This window comes from Malus sylvestris, chromosome 15 (assembly GCF_916048215.2).
Source record: "Malus sylvestris chromosome 15, drMalSylv7.2, whole genome shotgun sequence".
Lineage (NCBI taxonomy): Eukaryota > Viridiplantae > Streptophyta > Magnoliopsida > Rosales > Rosaceae > Malus > Malus sylvestris.
The window spans coordinates 2,364,007-2,383,835 of record NC_062274.1 but is presented as its reverse complement, the minus strand read 5'-3'; the positions used below and the strand labels follow the sequence as shown (position 1 = coordinate 2,383,835).

The window sequence follows — 19,829 nt, the reverse complement described above, 5'->3', positions numbered from 1 at the left end:
ATGTTCAACAAACATGATTGACCAGAATTAGACTTGATGCACTTACACGATCAATTCGAATAACATTTTCGTCACATAAACTATGACCACACACAAAGAATTAGACTTGACGCCCTTGTTTGATTTCACTGGCACATATTTATAGGCTTTTGAATTTTTTTTTTACCATTGTACCATAATGAATTTCCTTGATTGGATTAAAAAAAGAAGTGGGAAAGAGGCGGACCCAGTTAAATAGTAATGCTAGATCACATGTTGCTCGTACCACCTAGCGTCATCTTTAGACATTCCAGTGTTGTTGATCGGTGTTAGTCTCATGATGAGACCTACTTTAGCAGCATATATAATTTAGCTTTATCCACAATAATATTGTGGATTAACCAAAAGAAGCGAATCTTGATTGATTTTGTATTGACCAAAACTAGTCTTCACGTGCTTGCACGACCGATTTCAGTAACATTTTTGTCGCATTAACTGTAATCATGCGCACAAAAAACACACAAAAGCATAAAGGTCGTACGATTTGTTTGAATTCACTCTCACATATATAGGCTTTTGAATTTTTTTTTACCATCGTAACGTAACGAATTTCCTCGATCGGATTCCAAAAAGAAGAAAGAAGATGAGACATTTTGTGAAAAGAACAAAGAAAAAAGGGGTAGAGGTGATTGGAGCAAAGATAAAAGAACAAACAGCATGTTAGCGTTAATCTTTGTCACTAATCATCCTGGTTTACAGCTAAACCCTGGCCTGGAAAAATATTTTAAGGGGTATAATATCCACACACCTTATTTTACTTCTTACACACCCTTAATAATTTCTGTCCGTTGATCTTCTTCAATTCATTCGAACGACTGAAAATTAAAAAAGTGTGTGAGAAATAAAATAAGATGTGTGTATATCACATCCTTATTTTAATTACTCGGGAAAGGGGCGGGACCCAGATGGAAGCGCGTGGTGTGGGACCGGAGATGATAGAACACGAACGTGGCTGATGAGAGCAAAATTTGAAGCAAAGAAGCAAAAGCTTGAGACGGTTTTTATGGGCCATGACGCGGTCCAGTCCAAATGTCAATTTGTCAATTTTGGACTAACCCTCTCCCGAGTCACATGCAAACACATAAATCTTTGATCCATTGAACGTTGTTATACTTATAATAAAGTTTAAAGGACATAGATTAATTTTTTTCTTTTGTTTGATGGCCATTGGAACATTGAATGTTGTTGTCAAGGAATATCATAATCCTTGACAAAAAATAGGAATATCATAATCCTTTTAGACTAGGTTTTTGTTTGTTTGAATGAAATGTTATGATTTGTAATTACATAATATATATTTATTTGGAGACAGGCTTTTTGATACACGTTTTTGTGTGATCTAGTTCGTAATGTAATTTCAGGATTCAACTGTTTATCTTTTATGTATTTCTTCAAATATCATCTCTATAAACAAATCACCCAAATCCGAAGTCATTTCACCATTGGATTAAATTTAGTATTTGTTGGAAAATATTAGTATTTTGGTTTATTTGAATGTTTGATTTTATGAGCTTAGCCTGTTAGAATTAGGTTTTGTTAGAGATTAGGATTAGTTTATTATAAATGGGGTGCTTTGTTATTCATTAGAAAACAAGTTAGTCACAATGTAGTCTCTTAGTGTTTTGTAGCCGTTTCGGCATTCTCGTTTGTTTAATAATATTCCTATTATTTTGTTAGTCTTATTCGTTGCGCACTCTGATATTCAACTTGGTATCAGAGCATGTTTGATCCTTCAGGATTTAATCTGCTTTGGGTTGGTATCTGTTTGCTCGTTTCCGTTGTTATTCATGTTCAAATTGTTAGTTGGTATTGATTGTTTGCAAGAAGAAAAAAATTGTTCGTTCGTTTTTTGTCCCGTGACTCTACTGCTGCACCTTTGAACACCGCAACCTGCAGGAGTATCCGCAAGTCTGTATTGCTGCAAAGGAAAAAAAGGGGAGTAAAAAAAAAAAAAAGGAAGAAACAAGAAAAAATTGGTTGCTTGTTTGAGGCCCATGCGGGCAAAATAAATAAATAATAATAATAAAATTTGGTTGGATTTTTTGTTTGTTTGTTCGGAAGTTGGCATCGACATTGGTATTGGCACCAGCATCGGCATTGACATTGGAATTTGGAGGCTTGCATCCACATCTGCTTGTTGGCAAACTCATGTCGTGTACCACCATGAGTTTGACAGGGGTGTTGGAAAATATTAGTATTTTGGTTTATTTGAATGTTTGGTTTTATGGGTTTAGCCCGTTAGAATTAGGTTTTGTTAGAGATTATAGTTAGTTTATTATAAATATGGTACTTTGTTATTCATTAGAAAACAAGTTAGTCACAATGTAGTCTCTTAGGGTTTTGTAACCGTTCCGACATTCTCATTTGTTTAATAATATTCCTATTATCTTGTTAGTCTTATTCGTTGCGCACGTTGATATTCAACCTGGTATCAGAGCAGATTTGATCATTCAGGATTTAATCTGCTTCGGGTTGGTATCTGTTTGCTCGTTTCCGTTGTCGTTCATGTTCAGATTGTTAGTTGGTATTGATTGTTTGGAAGAAGAAAAAAATTGTTCGTTTGTTTTTTGTCCCGTGACTCTACTTCTACACCTTTGAACACTGCAGCCTGCAGGAGTATCCGCAAGTCTGTATTGCTGCAAAGGAAAAAAAGGTGAGTAAAAAACCCGAAACATCAATTTTAGTAGATAAACATGTCATTAATGAATTCATGTATCAAACCCGAAACATCGAATGCGTCATGTGATTTGCTATGTTGGTAACCAGCTTTGCATGCTCACATGCGCCACTGGTTTTTGTGATTGTGATAGGTACCGTATAAATGTACGCGTCGTCCAGCAAATTGCTTCCCCCCGCATCCCATGGGATCTTTGCACCACTACCATCTACTCTCGCTTCATTTCAAACTTTGGACAATACAATCTCATCACACCATTTCTCACTAGCATACAAGATTGCAATCCATAAAAACTGAACTTTCTAACCCTAATATACCCACCACGTTGTCCATATGGTAAACGGGGGTTTATAATTACGGGAGATTCAAACCCGAGATCTTAGAAGAGGAGATATAAAAATGATTTCGAATTTTAAGTTAAATAATTGTAATTGCACGAGCTATAAATCACTGTACGAAGTTACATATAATTTAGACGTAATATGTATTACCATTATCCGGGCAATTAAAAAGCCACAAGAATTAGTCAAAGCTCAAGCACATGTTGGTGTAGTTGTGTGTAAGTTGCGTATAAGGAGAATGGAAGCTCAACTACCATGCATGCATGTGGTTGAATAGAAACTTAATATTTTGTCGATTGATCAAATACAACACGAAAGTTAAATATGTTGTGACTAACAGTTTGATACAATCATCAGACTAAAATTGGATAAGTTAGATACATTTTTCAGTGCAATCATCACGAAGTATAATATATGTTTGGTGATACAATACTTTAAATCTATGAAATATTAATTTTGTTATAACTCTTGAATTAATAATATTACGTGTGAGTGCAATCGTCACACTACAAAATTTTCTGTGATTATAGACGAACTGTCATACTCCAGTGTGAATGTGACCATTTCTTTGGGTTTGGTTGTTGTAAATGCTGTTATTTAATTCTCCGTTATTTTATTCAATTCCGAAGGTCAAGTAATTTTTTTTTTTGACTATATCGATATTTTTACACTAAGGAGAGAGTGAGTTTGGTTAAGCCACATAATGGACAGCCTAATTTGATATCGAATTCGCCATCCACAAGATTCGAAACTAAAACTTCTCACTTTCAAGTAAAGAAGAACACTAACAGACTGTAGTACTGAGCAGCTAAATAGACAAATATTTCTCAAGTTCGATTTTTTCACAAAAATAAATAAATTTAAACACGCATTGCAAAAAAAAAAAAAAAAAATTACAACGTAAAATGACTATAAGTGTGGCACACAACATTTTGTTAACTCGGACGAGAATTAAAAAAGAAAGAAAAGATAACTCATAAGAACCTTCTTGGGCATTGGGCTTGGAATACGTTGTAGATGAAGGAACGTATTACGTAGACCCCATAGAAGCTGGGCCTTTGAACTGACATTCACCGACTTAACATTGGTTATGTTTTGGGCCTCAAATAATTGAATTCCATTTTTACCCTTTCCTTATATTAAAACTGTAAATCGCTCGTTTTTTACAGCGTTCGCGCTGTTAGGGTTTCGCTGTTTTGCTCTCTGCTGTAAACTTGGCGGCGCATCTCCAAGCTCGCAAAAATGGTGACTCAGTCTCTCCTCTCTCTCTTTCTGTATATTGAATTACTGGAAGATGCTTGAGTTTCTGATGTGGGTTCTTTTGGTAAATACGCACAGCCGTCGCACAAGAGCTTCATGATCAAGAAGAAGCTGGCGAAGAAGATGAGGCAGAACAGGCCCATCCCTCACTGGATCCGTATGAGGACCGACAACACCATCAGGTCCATAAATACTTACTCTAATGATTGTTTAATTATTTCTTAATTCTCATTTGTTTTTTCTTAATCGGTTCCCAGATGCTTACGGTTTTTCGATTTGATTCGTGTTGTGGATCAGGTACAATGCGAAACGCAGGCACTGGCGCCGCACCAAGCTCGGATTCTGAGGTGCCTTGCTCCCAAATTCTCAATGGAAATTAAGCATATTTTGTAATTTTGATTTAGGGGTTTTAGTTTTTGATTCGGACATCAAAATGTTTCGTATTTTTTTCCTGAGAATCCATCCAGTTAACCGTTGTAAGAAGTCATAAGAGTCTTTATATTTCACAAGTGCTTTTAACTTCCCCTTTATCTATCTCTGGAGAATGTTGTTTTCCATCTGCTTGGGTTCTATGAACTTGGTATATACCAAATGTTTGATTGGTAATTAGGATTGGATGGGATTGGATAACTATAATATTCAAAGGTCGTCATGTTGAAGGGATGTGAATTCATTTTTCATTTGCAGGGGATTAGAAGGATATCATTCATTGAAGTTTCTAATTGCCTTGTAATCTTCTCCAAATGAAAATCGTTCTCCTCTTTCTTCAACATACCTCTAAATGTTACATTTGTGAATACAATCCAACAATTTGTTTGAAAGATGAATCCAAATTTTGCCCAGCCTAACATTTGTATGGAATCATCCCCAATGTATTTACTTGATTGAAGTGGGAATGGTTATTTAATTACTTAATTGTCCATTTTCAACGTGTTTTAGTATAAACACATAAAAATCTCCAAGTATGTGAATTGCACTAGTTGAGATTTTTGTTGCGCTTCTACCACGTACAAAAATGATATGTGAATTTTACGTTATAATTCGTATTACAATTACAACTCATTTTGTGTGCCTTGGTTTTCTTTTATTTTCGGATAACAATATTGGAGGTAGGAAATTTACTCCATACCACACTATGAGCTTCACACTCGCAATTCATAATCCTATGTACCATTTAACGGAAATTTGAATGAAATATAACGGCAGACAGCAGAGGGTACTTATTAGTTCAGGGGGTAAGTAAGCAAGAATAAATAGTTGAGCGGGTAGCCACTTAGTACTACGGTGTAGTGACATTTCTCTTTACTAGTAAATGAAAGGTTTTAGCTTCGATTTTCGCTAAAGATGAATTTGAACCGTACCATTGCTAACCCACTGTAAAGTTTAGTCCACTTCTCCATCATTTTAATATATATAATTTCATTTGTTAAAAAAAAATAGTTGAGCGGGTAATTGACAGCTTTGTGATAATTAGTGGTTATTTGTCACTCTACTCAAATATGTAAGTTAACGACCAAAAAATCTCACGCTGATTCGCTCGCAAAACCCACTTAAAGCCAGCCAGTAGAAAAGAAGCAACGAAAGATCACCTCACTCTCAAACAGCTGACTCCTTCGTGTTCATCGCTCTCCTCCCTTTCTCGGTGAGTTTTCTCATCGTCGTCGTCGATTCCAACTACATCCGATTCGACTCCATTGTTTTAATCCATCTGAATCTGTTTAATTACATCTTAATCATTATCTCTTTAGCTCTTGATTTACTCCTGGATCACGAAAATAATCCATCTATTTTATTCCTCATTTTTCTGGTGTTTGTTATCTTATCTCGATTTCTGAATTCAGATGGCTTCAGCGATGCTGTCCTTAGCTTCCGTCTCGCCGTCAGCTTCTCTGTCCACGCACGAGACTCCCATGGTACTACCGCTCTTTTCATCATTTCGTAATTAATTCCGATTTTCGTGAACGATTTCGATTTCTTCTTTGATCTTACTGTTTGGTTGCCGAGAAAATGTTAATTTCCGGCTTGATGGAGCTGTGCGTGATTTTGTTCTCGGAATCTTGAAAATCGAAGCACTCATCGTGTTTATTGTGTATTTGGAACAGGGGAAGTTGAAGCTTGGGAGTTCTTCTTGGAGCTTGAACAAGGAAAGAAACTGTCTGTTTACGAAGACGGAGGTACGTGCTGTGAGCTGCTATGGCTATTTTCGCTTGGATTTATCGACTTTTTGCTTCAACATTGATGCTAATGCGGTGTTGTTTTGGTTTCTGTAGTCTTTTGGTAGGGTATCTATGGTAGCTGCGGTGAATGTCTCCAAATTCGAGGGTGTAACGATGGCCCCGCCGGATCCAACTCTCGGAGTTTCTGAAGCATTCAAGTCTAGCACAAACGAATCAAAGCTCGACCTTGGAGTTGGGGCATATCGAACGGAAGAGCTTCAGCCATACGTGCTTGATGTTGTTAAGAAGGTCAGATCCCTATCCTCCACGAAATACAAAATCTTTAACTAATAAGGTTTGGCAGCATTCAACAAAGTGACTGCAGAGTTATTATTTGGAGCAGACAACCCAGTAATAAAGCAACAAAGAGTAAGCAAGAAATCGGAACTCGTAAAATAAATCACGCTGTTCTTCTCTTTGATCTTATCTCACAGTCTATTAATTGTTTATTTTCATTTTATGAAGCTAGCAACTGTTCAAGGTCTTTCAGGAACTAATTGACTAGCCACTTAGTACTACGATCTAATGGTATTCTTTTTCATTTGGAAATGAGATGTCTTAGGTTCGAATCTCGTGGATGACGAATTCGATACCAAATTAGGCTGCCCATTGTGTGACTTAGCCGAACCAACAGAGTCCAAGGTACGATTCGGACTGGAAGCTTCCTCAAACATTTTTAAGAGAACTAATGAACATTTCCTTTAAAGACGTAGTGCGGTATAAATGCTGTCATATAACATCACTTGGGAACGAGATTTAGTTTAGAGGCTAAGCTTCCCATAATCAAGAGGAATGATGTGAAGAGATGCATCATCAGCAAAAGAAGCATCAATTGGAGCAAAAAAGAGTTCAGCACAGGAACCCAGAGCATTCTCAAACTACGCTCTCGTAGTGCTGCTTCAAAAATTCTTTCACTCCAACATTATCCATTTTGTATGCATACAGTCTAATTAAACTGATCACGTAGGTTAAATATTATAAATCAGAAAGCTGGATGCTATTTTTTTCTAAACAAAAGCAATCCAAAGTCCGAGCCACTTCCGTGATAGATCTCAAATTTACTGATTGTAAATTATAGTATACAGAAAGTTGAGAATAAGTAACCGGAATATTCTTTATATTACTAATTGATTTTATAGTTTAACTTCAACTTTCTTAATATTATTTCTTCACAGATTTGTCATTGACCGGTGTAGAAAAAAAATTGCCGGCACTGATTGAGATATATATGTTATGCATGAACATGAGAACAATTGATTCCATTAGCAAAGATAAATATATATTTTCCAATGATGATAAAGTAGGGATGCGCTATGCACACATCCCTTTTTACTTCTCACACACTTCTTGTTAATTTATATCCGTTGATCTTCTTCAATTCATCCGATCCGACGGCCGAAAACTAAAAAGGTGTGAGAGAAGTAAAAATAGGTGTGTGGATATCACATTCCATAAAGTAAATGAAAGTTTCCAATTGATATACATGTACAGTGACAGTACATTAATCACAAATAGTGAACGAGGAGATGGGCGTGGAAGTCGTTTTGATAATTGACTATCTTCTCTTAATTATAACTAAATGGAGCTCACACATGCATAACCCGTTTGGATATGTTTTTAGAATAGCTGAAAACGCTTTTAGAGAAAATCTTTTTGGGTTCCAAAAGCACTTAAAATGCTTTCTATAAGAAGCACAAGTTATGTGTTTTTTCCCGAAAGCACTTTAAGTGATTTTCTAAGATTTACTAGCATTTTTACTACGGATTGTTTTCAAAAATATTTTCACCAAAAACGATTTCAGTCATTTTAAAAACATATCTAAACAAACTTGATTTATGGAGTGATCTAAATTTTTTTTTTACAAAGTACTGCTTATTAATGAATACGATAGAGAAGACTAAATGTAAGGCCCAATCTTTTGTCCTACAAGAAACCTAATTCTTGACTCACAAGAAAAACCACAAGATAATAATAAGCAAGAAAACTCATTTTCAACGAGGTAACTGAAGAGTATATTTTATATTATATATTTAATCCTATTCTTAGTATATTTTGGGAGAATTTTAATACTTTGAATTGTATTTTCAAAATAGGACTTTCGACTTTTTCTAGAGCAAAACAGGACCAAATGGATGAATTTTGGAGTAATTCCAGTTGAAGGACGCTCGTGAGTCACTTAGCTTGATCGTATCAAAATATCAAAATTTTCCATCAAGCGGTTATTTTCTGGCTATAAAATAAAGGAGTGATGCACGGTGTTGAAATAGTGACGTTTTGGGCTTGAATTGCTTTTTTTGGAGCCCAAGATGACATCAGATAGATTCATGGCCTTCTGGAGATGTGTTTAGAACGTCCTGATCTTCAAAACAAGCTATCATGGGCCGTATTTAGAGGATATTTGAGGCTAAAACGTAACTGGACAAGTACTTGGCGGATTATCCTAGCTTAATTACGACTTTATTTTCTAAGATATTTTATTATTATTCTTAGTTTCCTAATTGGAACAAGAGACTACAATTTGAGGGTTTGTGCCGCTGTCTTTTAGGGGGATTTAAAAGGTTTAGTCGGCCCTAGTTTGAGGGGGGGGGGGGGGGGACGTTTGCTTTTATGAAACTTTGGAGACATAGAGAATTGCTAGGGTTCTTAAAGTTTTTTCTACTTTAAGGTGTTTTCAATCATTTTCTATATAATAATATTTTCTATGATTTCAATTATGAATATGCGTTGTCTTAATGCTTGATCACCATTATGATATTTAGAAAGGTGGTTTGATGTAATTTTGGTTGGAAGGTTCCCTAAAATTGGCGCTGGCTTCTTGTAATTAATAATTGTAATTTCACTTAAGATGAACACCACGTCTTAAGGGTTGCATGATTTTTCAAAGGGTTTTTATAAAACTTAATGAGTTTCTCATGTTCATATTTGATTTGAACGTTCAGACGGATTGAATGTTAGATATACGTTCTATGTTGGAGGTTCCAAGTAGGATATATATTAGGAAAACCTAACCTTCAAAGTGGCATGTGTAGATCATAAGTAATTGGTAAAAATGCATAGGATTGCTAGGTGATGGTGGAACCTAGTGCATTTATAAATTGGTATTTTAAAAACTGTTTCTTTTTCCTTCAACTTTAATATTGCAGATTGTTTTATTTTTATTAATTAAATTCGTTTTATTAAATTAGGTTATAAAAATCAATCATCTCAAATTTCTGTTTTACAATAATTAATTGGAATTTGGTTTGCTTTGAATTGTTTAATAATCTCAGTAGAGAACAACCTTGCAAGAACCATTTATACTACAATATTCTTGTCATTCTTGCAAGTATTATATGAGTTTTTTAACCCATTTGCGTGTGTGGTAAATTTCTTATCAGTAACCAAATGATTCGAAATTGTTATATTAATTTAAGGGAAGAAAAATTTCAAACTCAATACGAATAGGAAGACAACCAACACAAAATTTCAAACTCAATACAAATAGGTAGACAACCAACACATTATCCACTATCTTCACATCACATCGCTTAGGTAGTTTGATCATCCCCACTTACTCTTTCAGCGTCTACTTCGCTGAAGATAAGTGATCGCCTGGAATCCCACTGAAACGGTTTCATACATATCCGGACAAGCCTCGTCCAGTAGGGCTTTCGCTTATTACTTAGCCTAATCCTTGACGTACTGTCAATCAATTCTTTGGTGTTATCACGTGGCAAAGTTGCTGGAGGCGTGGGCGGTGGGAGAGTAAATTGGTAACTCATGTTAAGCATGAGAATAACTGAACCCATGGTTGGCCTATCAGCTATATTTTCTTGCACACATAATAACCCTATGTGGATGCATCTCGTTATTAACTCGGTTCTTGAATCAGTCTCGATACTGTCATCTATTAGATGTAAAGCTCTCCCTTCTGTCCAGAGTTGCCAAGCCTGCAAGGGTATGTAATACATAATATTTCAATTTCTATAACTCTCATTCTCTCGATGCATCAAATTAAGGGTAATACATCGAAACTATATATATTATTACTTACATAGCTCAGAAGATCATCTCCGTCCCCTCCATGATTGAAATAAGTACTTTCTCGTCCAATCATTATCTCCAAAACCAACACTCCGAAACTGTAGATATCCGACTTTACAGAAAAGTCTCCATCCTCTTCGCAATTTATTGCGAGATAGTCGCTATATATCAGCAGGAAAACGTTAAATTTTTACGAACCTGATGAAACTTCTTAAATTTTATTGACATAGCATAATAGCATTAATAAGATTAAGTTTATGAAAGTCCTATAGCTGGTCCTTGTACTTACTGCTGCAATGCTTGAAATCTTTCGGTACCGCCTTGTTTTTTATGAATCCCATGCAACTTTGACATGCCAACGTCTGAAATTTTGGGATTCATTTCTGCATCTATCAGAATGTTACTGGCCTTGAGATCCCCGTGAACAATCGGATGGGGAGAATCTTCATGAAGGTATAAGAGCCCTCTTGCAATGCCTACTATAATATTGTAGCGCATATCCCAATCCAAATTTAGATGATTGACTGGATCTGCATATTTATGTAAAAGAGAGATTATGTAATGATATTTTATTTTGAATAAGGTTATTGAGATCAAATTTTTAACCAAATTTGCAAATCAAATGATGTGTCATCAATAGAAAATAAGCATGTTAATTAATACTTACATAATAATCCAATTATTAATATCCACATCATTTTATTACAAAATTTGATCTTCCTAACATTATTCTTTATTTTTATTACAAACGAGATATTACTATTGCTACTACAACAGAAGACCTCTCTAGCAAGGTTTTGGTGGGAAATTTATTTTTCTCACTAAAAGGCATCTTCAGTGAGAAAAAATTTACCACATTATGTTCCCACAAATGTTTGTTGCTTTGCATATCACACATTAAATTTCCAGAGTTTTTCTTTCAAAAAAAAAAAAAAAAAAAAATCCAAACATACCAAATGCGTAATCAAGACTTCTGTTAGGGGCAAACTCATAGACAAGAATCATTTCACTTCCTTCCCAGCAGAAACCTAGGAGACCAATCAAATTCCGATGGTAAAGCTTGGTCACTGTTAAGATCAAATTTTTAAATTCTGAATTGTCTAGTTCAGAATCTATTAAAAGCCTTTTCACAGCTATGTCTTTTCCATTGGACAGGCGACCCTGCACAATATGAAAACAATATATGAGTATCATATCGGGGAAGAGATTTCCTCCTTATCTCTTACACTAAGATCACACAATCAATTAATTTGAGCTTTTAAAATTTGATTTAACAGTTACAAGTAAAGATTTCTTTAAAGTTATAATAATTTTAACCGTTAAATCAAATTTCAAAAACTTAAATTAATTAATTGTGTGATTTTGGTGGGAAATATCTGGAAAGGATCTCTTCCTTTATATCAGCAAGGAACCTGTTTCCAATTAATGCTGATGCATACTTAATGATATCGCACATACTTGTTGTCTCTTTTGATTAAGAAAGAGATAATTATGTTTGATTACCTGGTAAACAACGCCACAACTGCCCTGTCCAATTTCTTTTGCCTGGGAAAAGTTATTTGTGGCAACACTAACTGTGCTATAGTCGAATTGCCAGTATTCTGAAATACTTCCAGATATTTTCTTGGTTTTCCCAACTCTTGAGTAAATTCCTTTGACTGTCAGTATTATTAAAGAAACAACCATTGCCATAACAACTAGGGGAGCCAACGATACAGGCCTAGTTGGACTCCTTCTTGGATGATCATCTGAAAAATTAAAAGGAAGAGAAATGAGTCTTATCTATTGAAGCATAATGATCTTTGAATGAGACGTTCAATTATATATATATATATATAAATATATATATATATATATAAAGAACGTTAGTTGAGATTTCATCATAAAATCAATTAACAATATAAGAAGTAATCTTATTAAAGTATCAGTCTTTAACCTTAGTATCAGTCTTGAACCCTAATACAAGATATTAAGCATTGGATTAAGGTTGCTATTGGAAGAAGGGTTAAATGTTGGAAGAATAATGCAAACTTTTATCTAGCTTTGATGGATAACACCTCAACTTGCATTCAACTAGTCTTAGTGCTAGTATTAGCTGTTTGTTATTCCCTCATCATTGTAAAGCTTGTTAGTGGCTGTAAAGCTTGTTAGTGGCTTAAGTTAGAGAGAGTGGAGGTCATCATTATACTTGCTTAGCTGCCATTGTCCCCTACCTTTTGTTCTCCACTCTCTTTCCCATTTCTTCTTCTATTTATGTATGAACTTTGTAACTGTTTTATATATGAAATATACATAAAAAATTCTACATGGTATCAGAGCAGTGATCCCTCTTGGACCTGCCTCTGTGTTCTTCCGAAATCCTACCAAATCCAAACCAGTTAAGCCATTATGGCAACACCAGCAGAGAAAATTTCAAAAAACGAAACCATGGATACCAACCCAATTCAACGTTTGAGCTCTGTGCTCCTAAACGAATTCAACTATCTGCCCTGATCACGAGCTATTTCTCTCGCTCTTGGAGGACGTGGAAAGCTCCCGTTCATTAAAAAGGATGACATCATGCCTGAAACAACTTCACCAGATTATGCAGCATGGGTGTCCCAAGATCAACTTATCATGTCTTGGCTGTTAAACTCTATGGAACCAAAGATGGCTGAGATTTTCAATTATTCAGTGTCATCTCACCACCTTTGGAATTCTGTACGAGACATGTATGGGGATCTAAACAATGCTGTGCGAGTCTTCTAGCTAAAGAAAGACCTTATAGAATTACAACAGGGAAATCTCTCATTTGTTCAACATCTTGGCAACTTGAAGGCTAAATGGAATGAATTGGATCTCTACAGACCTCATACCACGGACACAACCATTCTTTTAAAGCGTGCTGAAGAAGACAAGGTGTTCCAGTTGCTTGCCAGCATTGGACCAGAGTATGAAGATCTTAAAAGTCATCTCTTGATGACACCTGAACTTCCCACTTTCCAGATGTTCTGCAATGTTATTCAATGCGAAGAAGTAAGAAAGAAGGTTATGAACGCAGACGTGGTTGTTGGAGAATCAAATCTTAGGCCATCAGAAGCGAGAGCCTTCACCTTCTCCAGACCATACAAGGGAAAATGACCAGACTTAAAGTGTTCTCACTGTGTGAAGATAGGTCGTTCAGGCGTTGGACACATAAAAGAAAAGTGCTGGATTCTTCATCTAGAACTTAAACCCAAGTTCAACGATGATGGAAGAGCACCAAGAAACCAAATGAAGCCTGCCTACAATTCTAGAGGAAACCTTGTTTGCGACAATGTCTCCAATAATGTGATAAACTCTTCCTCTAGTCCCATTACTCTCATAAATGAATTTGCTAACTTCTTGAAACAAAAACAAGGAACAACAAATCATGAAAGTCCCTCAGCCATGCTCGGCAAGTTTGCTGGCTTCCTCGAACAATCAAGCTCAATGTCACAAAATGACGTGCCAGGTATTGTTGCAACTATTTCCACTGCATTGGATCTTAGTAGTAGTCGTGATTTTTGGATAGTCGACTCAGGAGCTTCTGATCACAAGACTAACGATGCATCTTTACTAAATGATTTTCAAAACTTCTCCACTCCTTCTTTTGTCTCTGTAGCTAATGGCACCAAAGTTTGTATAGTAGGCAGAAGGAAACTCAAAATCTTCTCGAGTAAAAAAGAATCCCTTGTCATGCATGTCCCTTCTTTTCCTTTCAAACTGCTGTCAGTAGGAAGAATAACACAATTGCTCAATTGTCTTGCAATTTTTTCCACTCACTGTGTGATTTTCCAGGATCGAGTTTCGAAGGAAACGATTGGTAAAGGGTTCTTCCTCAATGGACTGTACTATGTCAACTTCTCTTCAAGTTTTCCAAAGAGTTTCTACGTAAACTCAAACACAGTAAACAAGGAGCAGCTGTGGCACATGAGATTAGCTCACCCTTCTTCACATGTTATGTTTTTTCTTTTTCCTAGTTTCTGTAAAGTGATCCCAGATTGTGAAGTTTGTCACAAATCTAAGTTTACCAGGTTACCCTTTCCCCATTCTCTCTCTAGAGCTACCAAAGCTTTTGAAATTGTCTATTCCGACATTTAGGGACCTGCAACCTTAGAGTCTTTTGATGGTTACAGATTCTATATATCTTTAATTGATGATTTCTCTAGAACTACCTTTGTGTATTTACTTAAATTCAAGCACGAAGCTTTCCAGTGTTTCAAAAATTTTCATAACTTAGTTCAAAATCATTTTAACTCTAATATTGGCATTTTAAGGTCTGATAATGGGTCTGAGTACATTTCCAAAATCATGACAACTTACTTAAGTGAGCATGGAATTTTGTAACAAACAAGTTGTGTAGGAACGCCATAACAAAATGGCATTTCAGAAAGAAAGAACCGAGATTTGCTTGAGAAAACACGATCACTAATGTTACAAGCAAATCTTCCAAAGAAGTTCTGGTCTCAAGTTATACAAACCGCTGCATACATCATCAATCGTCTTCCTAGTAGAATCTTGAAGTTTAAATCTCCTTACCAAATTCTCAAGGGGAGAGAAATTGACATAAGTCATCTCCGTGTGTTTAGATGTGTATGTTATCTGCACATTCAAACTATTCACATAGATAAACTTGATCCAAGGGCTATCAAGTGTGCATTCATAGGCTACTCAACTTCCCAAAAGGGATACAAATGCTATGATTCTAAGACCAGGAAGGTGTTTGTATCCAGGGATGTACGTTTTGATGTGACGCACTCCTTCTTTTAGAAGCATGATGATGAACCTCAGAGGGAGCTCTCATATGAAGTGTTTCCCACTCCCCTCTTCCTTGATGATTCAAGGCTGTCAACACCGCACAATGAAGCTGTTGAGATAAAGCCAGCTCCTGAAAATATGGAAGCAGATGATGAAGAAATCCTTCACGAAAGGAGAGAGCCCCAACTTGAACAACCTCATCCTCCACGAATGAATCATTCTCGAAACAGACAACCTCCATCCAGGCTTGATGATTTTGAAATCTACACGCCTAGATATCCTATTGGACAAATGGTTTACCATAGCAAGGTCTCCCCATCTCATGCGGCCTTTGTTACTGAGTTATCTCGAAACTCTGAGCCTCGATCCTTCGAAGAGGCAAACCAATCTCCTGTATGGAGGCGTGCCATGCTTGAAGAACTGAAGACACTCGATGAAAATCAAACTTGGAGCATTGTTTCTCTGCCAAAAGATCAACGTGTGGTTGGGGCAAGATGGATTTACAAGATGAAATTTCACTTAGATGGAACCATACAGCGGCACAAGGCAAGTTTATTTGCAAGGGGCTTCACGCAAACCTTCGGGGTAGATTACAAAGAAACCTTTGCCTCGGTGGCAAAGATGAACACAGTTAGAGTGCTTCATTCGGTGGCTATCAATTCACACTGGTCTCTACATCAAATGGATGTAAAAAACGCTTTCCTACATGGGGAGTTAGAAGAAGAGGTGTACATGCGCCTACCACCTGGTCATGAACGAGAGAAGGAACAAGGAATAGTCTGCAAGCTTCACAATGCTATTTACGATCTCAAGCAATCTCCAAAATCTTGGTACTCAAAACTGAGCTTTGTCCTTATGTCATCCAGTTTTAAACGAAGCAATGCAGATTCTTCAATGTTCACTAGGATTGGTACGCATGGAAGATTGGTGGTACTTGTTTATGTTGATGATCTTATTGTCACAGGAGATAATCCAGAAGAAATAACTGCTCTTAAACCCACCTTGCATTCAACCTTCTCAATCAAAGATCTTGGCAGACTCCGATACTTTCTTGGAATCGAAATGGATCAATCTCCAACTGGTCTGTTTCTAAATCAACAAAAGTACGTTCTCAATCTTTTAGAAGAAGCCAATATGATGCATTGCAAGCCTGCCAAAACACCACTACCAACAAATTTCAAGGATGAAACCTCAGGCATCCAGCTTGAAAATGCATCGGAGTATCAAAGGTTGGTAGGAAAACTTATCTATTTGACTATAACTTGACCTGACATTGCTTATGCTGTTAGCTTTGTCAGCCAGTTCATGCATTCTCCTTCATCTCATCATCTGCAACTAGTTAAAAGGATCCTTCGGTACTTGAAAAGCTCAATGACTACCGGGATTTTCATGCAAAACAACGGACACTTCACCATTGAAGGATACACATACTCTGATTGGGCAGGCAACGTCCTTGATCGCAAGTCCACAACTGGTTACTGCACTTTTGTTGGTGGTAACCTCGTCACGTGGAAGAGCAAAAGCAATCCGTTGTAGCTTGGTCAAACACAAAAGCTGAGTACCGTGCAATGGTATCTGCTGCATGTGAACTAATTTGGCTAAAGAGTTTGCTACGTGATCTTGAAATCATCTCCTCCAAGCCAATTCTCTTTCATTGTGACAATTAAGCAGCGATGCATATTGCTGCCAACCCTGTCTTCCATGAACGCACAAAGCATATCGAGGTTGACTGTCATTTCGTCCGCAACCAAGTCCAGTCCAAGCTGTTACAAACTTTATTTGTTCGCTCCAGTTATTAACTTGCCGATGTGTTCACCAAGCCTCTTCCTTCTGCACAACTTGATCGTCTTCTCTTCAAGCTTGGATCCAGAAAATCTCTCGATCCAGCTTGAGGGTGAGTATTGAAGTATTAGTCCTTAACCCTAGTATCAGTCTTTAACCCTAATACAAGATATTAAGCACTGGATTAAGGTTGCTATTGGAAGAAGGGTTAAATGTTGGAAGAATAATGCAAGCTTTTATCTAGCTTTGATGGATAACAGCTCAACTTGCATTTAGCTAATCTTAGTGCTAGTATTAGCTGTTTGTTATTCCCTCATCATTGTAAAGCTTGTTAGTGGCTGTAAAGCTTGTTAGTGGCTTAAGTTAGAGAGAGTGGAGGTCATCATTATACTTGCTTAGCTGCCATTGTCCCCTACCTTTTGTTCTCCACTCTCTTTCCCATTTCTTCTTCTATTTATGAATGAACTTGTAACTGTTTTATATATGAAATATACATAAAAAATTCTACAAATCTCACTCCTTGTAAATGCATGTAAGATCCATTAATTTTTTTTATATGAAATTCATATTTTCAACATAATTCAAATCATGAGATAAAATTGTGCAGTGAATATCAAACAAGTGATTAGCGCTATATATTTTGAGAATGAATTTTGAAAAAAGTTGGAATTCCACTGTAAACCCAATTAGCAGTTGGTGGGAAGCCCAACTTATATATATACACATGCTATACCTTGTTTGCCTGGAAGATTTACTGGGGAATCAGCTGCTGCGTCGTAGAAAAGATTGACATCAAACCTCAAATTACAGCTGGGTCTCAGGATTCTCCCTCCTTCCTTTCCTTCACAACATTTTGGGATATCCGAGATGGCCTCTTCAAGGCAATCACTGCAATTTTGTTGGTCCAGATCAGGGGTACACTGGACTATTGCATATATGATTTGATTCGTTGCAGGGAAGAGTGCATGCCCAGCTGCAAATTTTGTAATGGAGTCTCCTGCTGCAGCTTTCTCACTTAAAGTCTCCAACAAGGGGTTAAGCACCAGCTTGAACTGCTCAGCTTTTGGCGCGTTATTCACACCGGGCACAAACTTAACCGGATCATCTTCCTCAACACCGAAAATTGAGACGTTCGAGTAGCGAACCATGCACCGTAATGCCCATATGATAGCTTGTTTTTTATTGGTGCAGTTCTGCAGGAGAATGGAGATGGACTCATTGAAACATGTACGGCAGTCGTTTAGGGGAACGTCTCCTCTGCATAGTGCCATTGCATTGACTTTTTCGGGATCTTGTCCGAGAGAAGAGTTGTAAAACCCCGAGCTAAATTGGGTTTTGTTAGAAGAGAAAGACGAGAGGAGGGTGTTGAGGTTTCGTGTGTAGATGCCGGCGTTATTGAAGGTTTCATCGGTACCGGAACAGCTCCAGCAGTAGTCGGCCGTAAAAGTGCATATTCCGTTATCGATGTCCTCGGCTACGGCGGGAGCCAGAAGGCCCAAGACAATAGGAAGAATGAAGAAAAGCAATGGTCTTGAGGAACCCATTTTTCAGTGTGAAAACTGTGTTTGAATATTATGGATCATTATATAGCTTTAATAAAATAGACATTTGCGTAAAGGTTTTCTCTTTTGAAAAAAGAAACCCCTAGTTGAAATGAAATTTTGCTTAAATAAACTAGTAGGATGAAATCTAGAAGGACGAAAAGAAACAATAAAAAAACTACAAATTGAATAAAATTCGTGTAAAATTCGAGTGAAATTTTGTCAATATTTTTCTTTCACCTATGCCAAAATTTATTACTTCATTTATGTTTTTTTTTAAAAACAAAAATAATAAAAGTTGGAATTGTTGTTGGTTTAATAATAATAAAATAATACTTAAAATGCTAGCATTTAAGGTAAGGCAAGTATTCGCCTTTGTAAATAGCAAAAACCATATTTGAAGGTAGCTTCAAATTTGACATCTTTTTGTCCATGTCCACTTAACCTTCTTTTTCATGCCAGTTTTGACATCACCGTTGGAGTAAATAGTACATCATTTGTTACTGTTATATGTTTATATGATATTTTTGACGTCTCTTTGAAGATGGTCTAACAAAGTTCAAAAATGTTCTGCTGTAGCTATTTGTATCCATGACGCCAGAAGGATATTATTTTGTTAAGATTAGTGAATTTGAGATCGAGATAGAGAGAGTTACAGAATGGTAGAATGGTCTACTTTCAAGGTCGAATCTCTTTCACCAAAGTCACTGGATCAAGTGATTCGGACATTTGAAATTTCATCAAACGGCCTACCTATTTTGATCCCTTATAAGCTATAATAATTTTTCATCGTTGAATGAAATTTCAGAGACCCAAATAATTTAATCCGATGATCTTGGTAGAAGAGATCCGGAAAGACCTATATTATTGAGTTTTGCAGAGTAATTAAGATGCAAGTGACACGTGGAGCTCTACTACTTTAACTAAAAGTCCACATGAAATTAGCAGGAAACTGATGTGTGTGTAACGCTTGGCAACTTCTATGTAATGCTCCAGAAATTGAGTTGAAAGGTCCACTTAATTCTCATGGAAAGCATGGCCATTTGTGAAAAGCTTGAATCAGGCCATCATCTTTGGCCAAGAGCTATAGGCCACAAATTGACAAAATAGTTTCCAACCAAAGTGTTAAAGGGAATTGGACTAAAAGAAATATGTTAAGTTCGGTACTAAGGCAGACAACATATAGCTTCAC

General features: G+C 36.5%; 2 protein-coding genes and 1 pseudogene across 5 annotated transcripts; 2 read left to right on the top strand and 1 right to left on the bottom strand.

Annotated features, from left to right (window-relative positions):
• The first annotated feature begins 4,172 nt into the window (after window positions 1-4,172).
• LOC126605593 (60S ribosomal protein L39-1) lies at window positions 4,173-4,847 on the top strand. Its single transcript, XM_050273000.1, has 3 exons — window positions 4,173-4,302; window positions 4,396-4,499; window positions 4,615-4,847. Exons 1-3 carry the CDS (start codon window positions 4,300-4,302, stop codon window positions 4,661-4,663), a joined length of 156 nt encoding a protein of 51 aa, XP_050128957.1. The 5' UTR covers window positions 4,173-4,299; the 3' UTR covers window positions 4,664-4,847.
• A 950-nt stretch (window positions 4,848-5,797) lies between these two features.
• On the top strand, window positions 5,798-9,251 carry LOC126605592 (aspartate aminotransferase P2, mitochondrial-like). 4 transcript variants are annotated; one of them, XR_007616994.1, is made up of 5 exons: window positions 5,798-5,959; window positions 6,159-6,230; window positions 6,420-6,491; window positions 6,588-6,940; window positions 8,627-9,251. XR_007616994.1 is itself a non-coding variant. In XM_050272999.1 (4 exons), exons 2-4 carry the CDS (start codon window positions 6,159-6,161, stop codon window positions 6,822-6,824), a joined length of 381 nt encoding a protein of 126 aa, XP_050128956.1. In that variant the 5' UTR covers window positions 5,798-5,959; the 3' UTR covers window positions 6,825-7,076. The 4 variants fall into 4 exon arrangements, 1 of the variants encoding a protein (XP_050128956.1); XR_007616995.1 differs by lacking the exon at window positions 8,627-9,251 and adding an exon at window positions 7,003-7,683 and having other exon boundaries at window positions 6,588-6,902; XR_007616993.1 differs by lacking the exon at window positions 8,627-9,251 and adding an exon at window positions 6,999-7,683 and having other exon boundaries at window positions 6,588-6,902.
• Window positions 9,252-10,015: 764 nt separating this feature from the next.
• Window positions 10,016-18,679, bottom strand: LOC126605246 (cysteine-rich receptor-like protein kinase 10; annotated as a pseudogene).
• Window positions 18,680-19,829: the final 1,150 nt, after the last annotated feature.